The sequence below is a fragment of the Amblyraja radiata genome, chromosome 26 (genome assembly GCF_010909765.2).
Source record: "Amblyraja radiata isolate CabotCenter1 chromosome 26, sAmbRad1.1.pri, whole genome shotgun sequence".
Taxonomy (NCBI): domain Eukaryota; kingdom Metazoa; phylum Chordata; class Chondrichthyes; order Rajiformes; family Rajidae; genus Amblyraja; species Amblyraja radiata.
In genome coordinates, this window is record NC_045981.1 from 21,082,676 (window position 1) to 21,094,281 (window position 11,606).

The following is an 11,606-nucleotide window of genomic DNA, read 5'->3' on the forward strand; positions in this document are numbered from 1 at the left end:
TAGGGGGTCTGCTGTGGTCTGCACAAAACAGCTTACCAAGGGCTGGAGATGGCAGGGCCTCTTCAAGAAGAAGTATGATGAGGATAAGATAGACACTGCATGGACACAGACCCTTTGACCTGCTGTCCCATTGACCATGATGCACCATTCACACTAATCTTACAATAATCCAATATTTCCATCATCTTCCACCATATTCTACCACTACCTGTACATTGAAGGTGACTAATGTAAGAACCCATCTGTCTTTGGGAAGTATATATTGACAATACAGTGGCTACTTTGGATGCTGGTCTGTCCTCAACATTCTGAGGTTCATAGAATTCCACCTTTTTGGCATGGATAGCAAACTCATATTCCTGTGATAACTTTCACCAACATAAACAATTATGGTGCTCAGTTTATTCCCTGCTCAGCACCAGTTCATGTCTAAATCAATATCCACTAGTCTAAAGAAGGGTTCTGACCCGAAATGGCATCTGTCCATCTCCCTGCTCTGATGTATCCTGGCCCTCCAGTAGTTTGCTTTTTGCTAAAGATTCCAACATCTGCAGTCTCTTGCATTATCAATTTATGTCTCATCATTTCATAAAATGCAAATACCGCAACTTAGACACAAACTAACATTGTTTCAGAACAGGAAGTAACATTAGTTCATATAATCTTATGGGAATTTACTATCAGGCAACCTCAAATCCTGACCCTTGCAAATACATCAATGATTTAGATGAAGGGATTCAAAGTAACATTAGCAAATTTGCAGATGACACAGAGCTGGGTGGCAGTGTGAACTGTGAAGAGGATGCTATGAAAATGCAGGGTGACTTGGACATGTTGGGTGAGTGGGCAGATGCATGGCAGTTGCAGTTTAATGTGGATAAATGTGAGGTTGTCCACTTTGGTAGCAAAATCAGGAAGGCAGATTATTATCTAAATGGTGCCAAATTGGGAAAAGGGCAAGTACAACGGGATCTGGGGGTCCTTGTTCATCAGTCAATGAAAGCTTGCAGGTACAGCAGGCAGTGAAGAAAGTGAATCGACCTTCATAACAAAAGGAGTTGAGTATAGGAGCAAAGAGGTCCTTCTGCAGTTGTATAGGGTCCTAGTGAGATCACACCTGGAGTACTGTGTGCAGTTTTGATCCCCTAATTTGAGGAAGGGCATTCTTGTTATTGAGGGAGTGCAGCGTAGGTTTACAAGGTTAATTCCCGGGATGCCGGACTGTCATATGCTGAGAGAATGGAACGGCTGGACTTGTATACTCTGGAATTTAGAAGGATGAGACAGGATCTTATTGAAACATATAAGATTATTAAGGGTTTGGACATGCTAGAGGCGGGAAACATGTTCCTGATGTTGGGTGAGTCCAGATCCAGGGGCCACAGTTTAAGAATAAGGGGTAAGAACGGAGATGAGGAAACACTTTTTCACACAGAGAGTAGTGAGTCTGTGGAATTTTTTGCCTCAGAGGGCATTGGAGGCCAGTTCTCTGGATACTTTCAATAGAGAACTTGATAGGGCTCTTGAAGATAGCGGAGTCAGGGGATATGGGATGAAGGCAGGAATGGGGTACTGATTGTGCATGATCAACCATGATCACATTGAATAGCGGTGCTGGCTCGAAGTGCCGAAAGGCCGACTCCTGTACATATTGTCCATTGTCTATTGTCAAATCCTGACCCTGCAAAATCTCGAAGTCCTGCATGATGTAATCCCCTAGTTTTAGCATTAACAAGGGCAGGTCACTCACTGTTCTGGTGGCTGACATCTCATTATTTGGGACCTGCAAGGGTCTATCACAGACTTCTGCACTTGTACTTGTGCAGGAGCAGACTCGGCATTAGGTTATGACAATAAAGAAATGCTGAGCACAGATAAAGTACAGTGGGGATCTGAATGGCTTCCAACAATAATAGTTGTATTGATATTCCAAACTGCTAGTTCCTATCCTCGCATGCTTTTAGTACTTTTAGTACTTTAGGAAGCTACAATTTTACTCACTGTTTGCATCCAAATGGATGTAAGGAAGGAAGAGAGAATAGAAAGAAACATGTAGTCAAAGGTACCAATAGAGAAAGCTATCCGGGCAGGCATGAGAATGCGTGGAATCTTGAGACACATAGAATACACAGTAAAAGTTAGAAAATGTGAGAGAGAGAGGTTGTGAGAGAAAGAGGGATGAGAAAGAAGGGAGAGAGAGAGAGAGAGAATGAGAGAGAGGAGAATGAGAGAGCAGAGAGGCGAGAGAGAGAGAGAGAGGGGGGGGGGGGTAGGAGAGAGAGAGAGAGAGGAGAACAGATGGAGAGGAGAGATGGAAAGGGGAGATGGAAAGGGGAGAAGGAAAGGGGAGAAGGAAAGGGGAGAAGGAAAGGGGGAGAAGGAAAGGGAGAAGGAAAGGGAGAAGGAAATGGAAAATGAAAGGGAGAAGGAAAGGGGAGGGGTTAGGGGAAAGGGGGAGGGGGTGAGAGAGGGGAAGAGAGGGGGGAGACGGGGGAGACAGGGGAGACAGGGGAGAAAACGGTGGGAGGATGGAGAGAGAAAGAGAGAGAGAGAGAGGGATAGAGGAAGGGTGAGACTGTGATGCTTACATGTTTTCATTGTTTTGTTGAGTGGAGTGCGCATCCTCTTTGGGGAAACTTTCCACAGACATTGAGCTGTAGGGCCGGCCAGTTCCAATGACTTCCAGCTGATCAATGTCCTGTGTACAGAAAACTTTCCATTACTCCTGGACTTGGCAGTGAGCTGGCAGAACTGGTGGATTTATGCTGACAATCTTCTGAGGTATCAGACTCTCTGCAAGTGAGGAGAACCCCTACTTCCTGAAGATGATGTGTGTGCATTCTGAGTGCAAAATCTAAAACATTCTATCATGATGAGTAATGCTCATACATTGTATCATTCTCATTACAGTAATGGGAAATCTTTGAAAGCCCTTGCAACCATCAATAATCTGCATAATATAGATAGCAAGAACTGAATTATCCAGGGCAGTGTTATAGACTGGAATGGTTTTGAGGCCAGAGTACGGCTAAGACTGGACTTCATCAATGGGGAAGTACTAAAAGCTGAACTAATGCAGGAAGCTGGGTAGAGTCATAACACCGAAAGGCACAGCACAGAAATAGGCTCTGAGGCCCAAATTGTCCATCCTACCAAGATGGCTGAGCTAGTTCCATTTCCCCTCATTTGGTCCATATCCCTCTATACCTTTCCTACCTAAATACATGTCTAAATGTAATTGTAGACGCCCCTGTAACTTCCTCTGGAAAGCTCATTCCATATACCCACCACTCCCTGTGTGGAAATGTTGTCATTCAGATCTGGGTTAAATCTTTACTCTCTCACCTTAAATTTATGCTCACTGGTGTTATACCCCCCTATGCTGTGGGAAAAAAAACTATGACCATCTGCATTATCTACACTTCCTTGATTTTATAAACTTATTTTGGTTACTCCGCAGCCTCCTACACTCTAAGGAACAGAGTTTCAGCCCATCAATCCCCTCCTTATAACTCAAGTCCTTCAGTCTCAGTAACATCCTCACAAATCTTTTCTGAACCCTTTACAGCCCTATGACATCCTTCCTATAGCTGGCGACCAGAACTGCACATACTATGCCAAATATAGTCTCACCAATGACTTGTACAGATGCAACATGATATCTCAACTTCTGTATTCAATATTCTGACCAATGAAGACAAACATGTCAAGCACCCTTTTCCCACCCTGTCTACTTGTGTTGCAACTTTCAGAGACCAATAGACCTGTACTCTTTTGTCTATTTTTGTTATACAGCAAACTCCAGGACCCTACCATTTATTGTTTTATTCCTGCACTGGTTTAACTTACTAACATGCCACATCTCACACTTGTCTGAGTAAATTTCCATCTGCCATTCCTTGCATCACTCTCTCCTTTCATCTAGTTCAAGGGTTCCCAACCTGGGGTAAACTTACCCCCAGGGGGTAAATTTCACCGATCCAGGGGGTAAATTTGTTGATTCAGGATTTGTACATATTTTTTCTCATTGACTGACTGTGTTTGGTTCTGGTATACCAGTATCTGTTCATCATTAGTTGTTCATAAATAAGTGAAATAACATTGTTATGTGCTATTAAAGTTGCCAGGGGTAAACGGGATAAAAAAGGTTGGGAACCCCTGATCTAGATCCTGTTGCAATGTTGGATAAACTTCTTCACTGTCCATTATACTGCCAAATCTGGTGTCATCCTCAAAATTACTAACCATGTTCACAACATTGTCATCCAAATTATTAATATTGATGACAAACAACAGTGGACCTAATTACAAGTCTTAAGACAGCCAGCATCTCTGCTGTTGTAAAGTAGATAAGCTTGATAAGACTTGAACATCTCTGGAGACTGGAAAGCTACAATGTGCCACAAGAGGATTGCAACTGAGAATTACAATGGAGGATCCAAAGCTTAGATAACAACATCTCAGAATATCATATCGCCTCACCTCATTGCTAAGGTGGCTTCGGTCTAAATATGCACACATTAAGTGACATGATCCTTAACTTGACAGATACAGCTCAATTATCGTAATACATAGGTATATAGTACTACTATTGCATTTAAGCCATTGTATGTATATCACAGGGGTACAGTATTGGCTGGCAAAGGTCAGTTATTTAGTGCAGCATTCTTGGTGCTATTAAACAGTACAAGGCACATCACATAATGTACTTTCTGTCATGGCTTTTCTTTGTCTGCCATACTTACCGGTTCTCTAAAGTCCAAATGTCTCAAAACAGTCTTCATCTCTTCCAATCGATGTTTCAGGTGCAAATTTTCCGGTATACTTTTTCTGTACTTCTCAGAGAAGTCAGTGCCTAAAATAAGTGAAACCACAAATGCAGACAAATCCATTAAAAGGGGCTGAGGTCAATCTATTTGCTGCTCTGTGAGTACAGCAACAGCACTGTCAGAATATCATCTGTACCATTGGTGTTCCATTTAGCAAATGTCAATTCCCACTGGTACAAGAAAATAACAAGGCTGAAAAACTTCCAGAATATCATAAGAGACCAGTAGTGCATTTGCCTGTGCTGGTCTTTCAAATACCATCCAATCAGTTATACTCCCCTCATGCTTTTCCTATAGCCCTGATCACAGTGATATTGGATTCAATAGCATTCTGGTTTGTTTTGGTAAAAGCCTACCAGTAGTGAACCATGACCATTTGTTTTAACTTTACACAGTTGCATGATTTGAACATTAACAAGACAGATTAAGATATTAAAATCAAATCAATGCATTAATTTGTGAGGGTGCGCAGCCTCCTAGTATTCAAAAATACCTGCTGAGATTTGTGAACAGTTCTGATGTAAAATTCATCACAAAGTGACCAAGGCTGGGAGCTAAACACACAGGGGTATTCGACATTCAGGAAGGAAAGACAGAAAGGAAGAGGAGGTGGGGTAGCATTGCTGGTTAAAGAGGAGATTAATGCAATAGCAAGGAGTGACATTAGCTAGGATAGACTGGCAAATTATACATTCGTCATTGGACATTCAATGGCGAAGATTGAAAGACCGCATGGATGAACTCCAGAAATTGTTCGTCCCTGTCTAGCGAAAAAATAAAACTGGGAAGGCGGCTCAACCATGGCTGACGAGAGAAGTCAACGATAGTGTTAAAGCCAAGGAAGAGGCATATAAGTTGGCTGGAACAAGCGGTAAACCAGAGGACTGGGAGAAATGTTGAAATCAACAGAGAAGGACAAAGGGGTTAATTAAGAGGCGGAAAAAAGAACATGAAAAAGGCTTGCAGGGAATTTAAAATCTGACTGTAAATGTTTCTCTATCTATGTAAAAAGGAAAAGATTAGTGAAGACGAATGTAGGTCCCTTACAGTCAGAGACAGGTGAATTTATAATGGGAAACAAGGAAATGGCAGAACAGTTAAATGAGTACATTGGTTCTGTCTTCATTAAGGAAGACACAAACAATCTCCCGGAAATACTAGTGGACTGAGGATTTAGTGGGAGGGAGGAACTGAAGGGAATCCACATTAGTCAGAAAATGGTGTTAGGTAAACAGTTGGGACTGAAGGCAGATAAATCCCCAGGGCCAGATGGTCTGCATCCCAGAGTACTCAAGGAGGTGGCCCTAGCAATCGTGGATGCATTGGTGATCATTTTCCAATGTTCTCTCGACTCTGAATCAGTTCCTGTGGACTGGAGGATAGCCAATGTACCACGGCTGTTTAAGAAATGAGGAAAGAGAAAACGGGGAATTATAGACCAGTTAGCCTTGCATTAGTAGTGGGGAAGCTGCTGGAGTAGATTATTAAAGATGTTATAGCAGCGTATTTGGAAAGCAGTGACGGGATCGGTCAAAGTCAGCATGGATTTATGAAGGGGAAATCATGCTTGACTAATCTTTTGGAATTTTTTGAGGATGTGGGGATGGTGGGACTGACATATGATGAAAGAATGGGTCGACTGGGATTCGTTGGAATTTAGAAGGATGAGAGGGAATCTTATAGAAACATATAAAGTTCTTAGAGGATTGGACCGGCTGGATGCAGAAAAATGTTCCCGATGTTGAGGGTGTCCAGAACCGGGGGGGGGGGGGGGGGGGGGGTCACAGTTTAAGAATAAGGGGTAGACCATTAGGACTAAAATTAGGACAAACTTCTTCACCCAAAGAGCTGTGGAATTTTCTGCAAAAAAAAGCAGTGGAGGCCAGTTCACTGGATGTTTTCAAGAGAGAGTTAGATTTAGCTCTTAGGGCTAAGGGAATCAAGGGATTGGGGAAAAAGCCGGAATTGGGAACTGATTTTGGATGATCAGCCATGATCATATTGAATGGCAGTGCTGGCTCAAAGGGCCGAATGGCCTACTCCTGCATCTATTGTCTATGTTTCTTCACCCTGGGTGAGGGGATTTACATAAACATAACTAATGACGACAAGGCTTGGATTGGAGGATGTAATTCTGTAACAAACGTGCTGTGGTAAGTGCTTGCCACCTTTCATAGTCCCAAAGATTCAGAATTATATGCTTGGAAACAGGTCCTTCTTCCCAACTCATCCATACTGACCAAGATGCCTATCTACGCTAATCTATTTTCCCATTTGTGTTTGGCCTCTATCCCAATAAATCTTTCCTATCTATGTACCTGGATTTCATTTCACTGCCATTTCTCACCACAATCAAGAATCTATTCCATTGTGCAAAATAATGTGGATTGACAACCCAGCACTTAAACCAGAATAAATATGAAATGAATCACTGCTGAGTATCTGCCCTCTGGGTGCCTTTGCCAATCCTATCTGTCATATAAGGTGCACCCACAATGACTGCAGCACATTTAGACAGCAGCACACTGTGGTGACTGTGGATGGCTGTGAAGTGTCCTCAAGCAGTACTGAACCATGTAGACCTAGCCCTAGACTGACCTGTTCTTGACTGGGGTTTTGGGATGACTCATTGCTCGGGTGCAAGGAGGGCACTGTTCAGGGTGGGAGCAGCAATGCTATACTCATGAGTCTGAACATTGCGCTCTTGCACCAGAAAGCTGCTTGCCACTTCTCTGGGGAGCAGTGTTCATAATCTCAGTCATCTGTTGGAGACAGATTGAAGAATGTGATGCCCAGGATTCCCAAGAGAATAAACAAGGCTCTGAATACAAGAGTGAACACAAGAAACAGTTTTAGTTTTAGAGATACAGCTTGGAACAGGCCCTTCGGCCCACTGAGGTTGCACCAACCAATGATCACCTGTACACTAGTTCTATCCTACACATTAGGGACAATTTATAGAGGCCAATTAACCTACAAACCTGCACATCTTTGGAATGTGGAAGGAAACCAGTGCCTGGAGAAAACCCACGCGATCACAGGGAGACAGCACCTGTTGTCAGGATCAAACCCGGGTCTCTGATGCTGTCATGTAGAAACTCTACCGCTGCACCACTGTGCCGCCCTGTACAAGGCAAACAGTATTGTGGGCCAAAGGGCCGGTTCCTGTGCTGTACTTTTCTATGATGTATGGTCAGGTAATGCAAATGGAATATACGACCAGCTCTGTGCTCAGAGGGATAGGTCAATGTCAAACTCTTTTAAGTTTACATTTTTCATAGAAAATGTATCCTCTTGCTTTCAATTGAAAGTGAAATGACACATGTTACATCATGCTGTGTGAAAAAACCCAGTGATTTCTCTATTTTCCTGGTAAGGTGATTATCAGAGAAGATAAACAGTATTCTTGTTTGATGAGATTGTGATTAAGATCTGATTCACTTTGCTCTATCAGACATAATGAAGAAAATTTCATTTCGGTCAGCTCAAGGTCTTGGCTTTTCCAAAGACGTTAAACCGCCTTTGTAGGTTAACATCGGTTAATTGCAAGAAATCTTGAATTCAAATTCACCCAATTTAACGTAGGTTTAGAAAATACCAGTTTCCTGCTTCATAGTTCGAGATTTCCCAATGCGAACAATAGGAGGTGCGAATCCACGTTCTGTCTGATTCAGTGTTGCTCTGACACCACTTAACTCATCTCCAATCCATGGTGGTATGCTCCAAAACTCACTCCCAATGGAGTAACCCTGAACATTTGAAAGAGAAAATGATGATATTTTCTGTTCACTGGATGACAGCTAACTTAACAAACTGAGCATCATTCTGCAGCCCAGCCATGATTTACATGGAAATGCATGGAATGGAGTGATGTAGATTATGTGCAGATAATTAAGAGTTGATCTTGACATCATGTGCCAGATATATATTGTGGACCAATGGGCCTGTTCCAGTGCTGTACTGTACTTAGTTCTATGCGCTATTTGTTGTGCCTCACTGGAATGAGCATCTCACCAGAGGAGAAATTGCCAGAGAGTCACACAACATAAATAAAGTATACTTTTGCAAGAGATAAACACAAAACTAGGGAGCAATCTGCAAAGGGTTTACTTATGACATGATGTAGAGAAAATAATTGGAAAATATCATACATCACAGGAATTGTCCAACAGCCACTCCTCCCAGCCACACCCTGTACCTCCCAGAGACTGTCACACAGAATCTCCACCCTGGGGAATGTTTGACAGATTCCCTCACCCCAGAGTCCTCAACCCAGGGTGTGGCTCCAATGAGCACCTTCCTGGAGCACCGTTCAGCATATAATGTACTGTAGCTGTGCACCTGAGTTAGCATGCATGAATGAGAGGAGACCTTTTTTACCTTTCCAGGGCCCAGAGCTGCTATAGTCTGATCTATGAGTGTAGACTGCTGCCGCATCTGTCCCAAATCCTCACATTGATTCATCACCAGGTCTTCCACTGGTTTATCAAGGAGCACTGTAAAAGGTAAAATAATTTTCTAAGGTTCTGATTTTTATTTGCAAGAAGAAAGATTGCACATAATGAGCACTTCACAGACTCGATTACAAATTTATTTTCATAACTCAAACTCAAAAACCTATAATAATGGTAATGGGAAACCTTCTCTGCCTCATGGCACTGCCACAGCAAGGTGTATTGAACCTTGCAGGCTGCCAGGTCAGTGAGGAGGTTACAAAAGCTTGTTACTGCAACACTTGCTTTTCAGTTAGGGATTTTATATCAAAAAGGATGGATATGATGATGTGGTTCACTGTTTCATGCAGATTATTGCAGCTACAGGTAGAGGAGAAGCTGACTTGTCACTTATGTGTTATGTAGCCACATCACCTACATCCTGTCTGCAACCATTCGGTACTTTGAGATGGGTGACACTCGGGGGTTCTGACGTTTAATTTCAAATTAGATTTTTTCAGATGCAATATTTTCACTTAAGGCTTTCTTTCAATGGTCTCCGCTGTTGAAGTTGGTGAGATGAAGGTATCAAGAGTTGTTTTAAATCATACAATGCGCTGGAGGTTCAGAGAGTCACAATGGTAGGTTAGTGTGGGTCACTGACTATCTGAATAACCTTTCTGTGTGCTGCAACATCTCATAGATGTGAAGAGAAGTGATGTGTAGGAATGAACTGCAGATGCTGGTTTAAACCGAAGATAGAGTAACTCAAAAAAAGATGGAGTAGCTCAGCGGGGCAGGCAGCATCTCAGGAGAGAAGGAATGGGTGATGTTTTGGGTCGAGGCCCTTCAAGAGAAGTGATGTTTGACAGATCTGGAACACCCTAAATGTCCCACGGGTCCACTTAAGAGGAAGAGGGTATTCGCCATCCAATTTCTTCATCCCTTCACTCAGATCAATGGAAATTCTTATACCGTCACTATTTAGGTTCCAAGCAAACAAAAAGATTACAACGTAAAATAAGACTATTCTTATAATTTCGGTATCAGTTCTCCCAAACAATTATAGATGTGACTGTATTGCAGGTCTGGATATCCACTGCCTTCCCCACAATTGCGTTATGTTTTATCACTTCCTCAATTCCCTTCATCACTTTACCCTATTTTAATGCATTGCTTGAAATCTGGATTTTGGCCCACTGCCTTCAGTCTAGGCCGTAAGCAGTTGATACCCTTCCTGGACCTCTCCACTGTTCACTTCTTCAAAGAATAAAAATAGAAAATACCGGAAATAAAAGTGGAAAGATACAGTACATGTTTTGATTCTGTGACCGTTCAGCAGACTGGTTCTTTCATATAGTTTTGATCAGCAAGATAATACAGCTTTTCAAAATTTACACTTAACTATTCAGATTCACAACTGTCTCCAGAGAGTAAAGGGTTGCCTGTGTTATGGACTAGGCATAAAAAAATGAGAGAGTGACAATAAGGCATTTACAGCCATCATCTAAGGTCTGTTGTGGGAAAACTATCAGAGATCTTTGTGTCAAGTATCTTAACCAATGTGATTCATCCTTAAGATGTACTTAATATACAAAAAAAAAACACTATACAAAATACAAATCCATTCTTTTCTCTGATTTTTCAGCATTGATCATTTGGTGAACAGGAGAAGCAACCATTACATGACAGCTCTCTGAAATTCCTACAATTAAAGCTGGTTAAAGTGACACGTTACAGACACCTGTGCTGAGATCTGCTTTGGTGAACTACGAATGATTCATCAATGTGTCATCAACTAACCAGCACAACAGCTCAAAAATGTGACAAAAAGAGTAAGATTAAAAGTAAACATTACTTCGTTCATACAGAAATGTACTTACTTGAGAGTATCTTCTGTGTCCTCTTCCGCTCTGCCATGTGCCACTGCCAGTTTGCCAAGGCATTGTCCTGATCATGCAAATTGGCATATATATTATCCTCGGGTTTCTTTTCATATACTGGCAATTCCTGGGGTTTGGGTTCAGAAGGAAGACGGTCAGAGATCACGCTGGCCATCTGAGGAGCACAGGAAACAGTGCATTATGTGAAGAAAGATGATTCTTGCAATCAATGGCCTGTGCAGTCAGTGATGGAGAACAGGATTACATGTGCACCAGAGACAGTAATCGTAAATCAACAATCAAATATTGTTACTTTGGGACAAGGTAAAGTCTCTCATTCTGCTGTATATAAGGATACCACTCTGGGTAAAGTGCAATGTAGAGAGATACAGAATAGAAAGTGGCCTCTCAGCCCACCAAGTCCAACCATCAATCACTTAATTTATACTAATTCTACATAC

The 11,606-nt window shown here is 42.1% G+C and overlaps 1 protein-coding gene across 1 annotated transcript in view; it reads right to left on the reverse strand.

Moving 5' to 3' along the window:
• The window catches only part of LOC116988037 (MYCBP associated protein), a 62,570-nt gene that overhangs the window by 31,717 nt on the left and 19,247 nt on the right, over positions 1-11,606 (reverse strand). The window contains exons 5-9 of the mRNA XM_033044457.1: positions 11,146-11,320; positions 9,210-9,325; positions 8,428-8,578; positions 4,746-4,855; positions 2,589-2,698 (exon numbers count right to left, since the gene is read on the reverse strand). Of these exons, the coding sequence (XP_032900348.1) occupies positions 2,589-2,698; positions 4,746-4,855; positions 8,428-8,578; positions 9,210-9,325; positions 11,146-11,320 (662 nt within the window). The remainder of the gene's footprint in view (positions 1-2,588; positions 2,699-4,745; positions 4,856-8,427; positions 8,579-9,209; positions 9,326-11,145; positions 11,321-11,606) is intronic.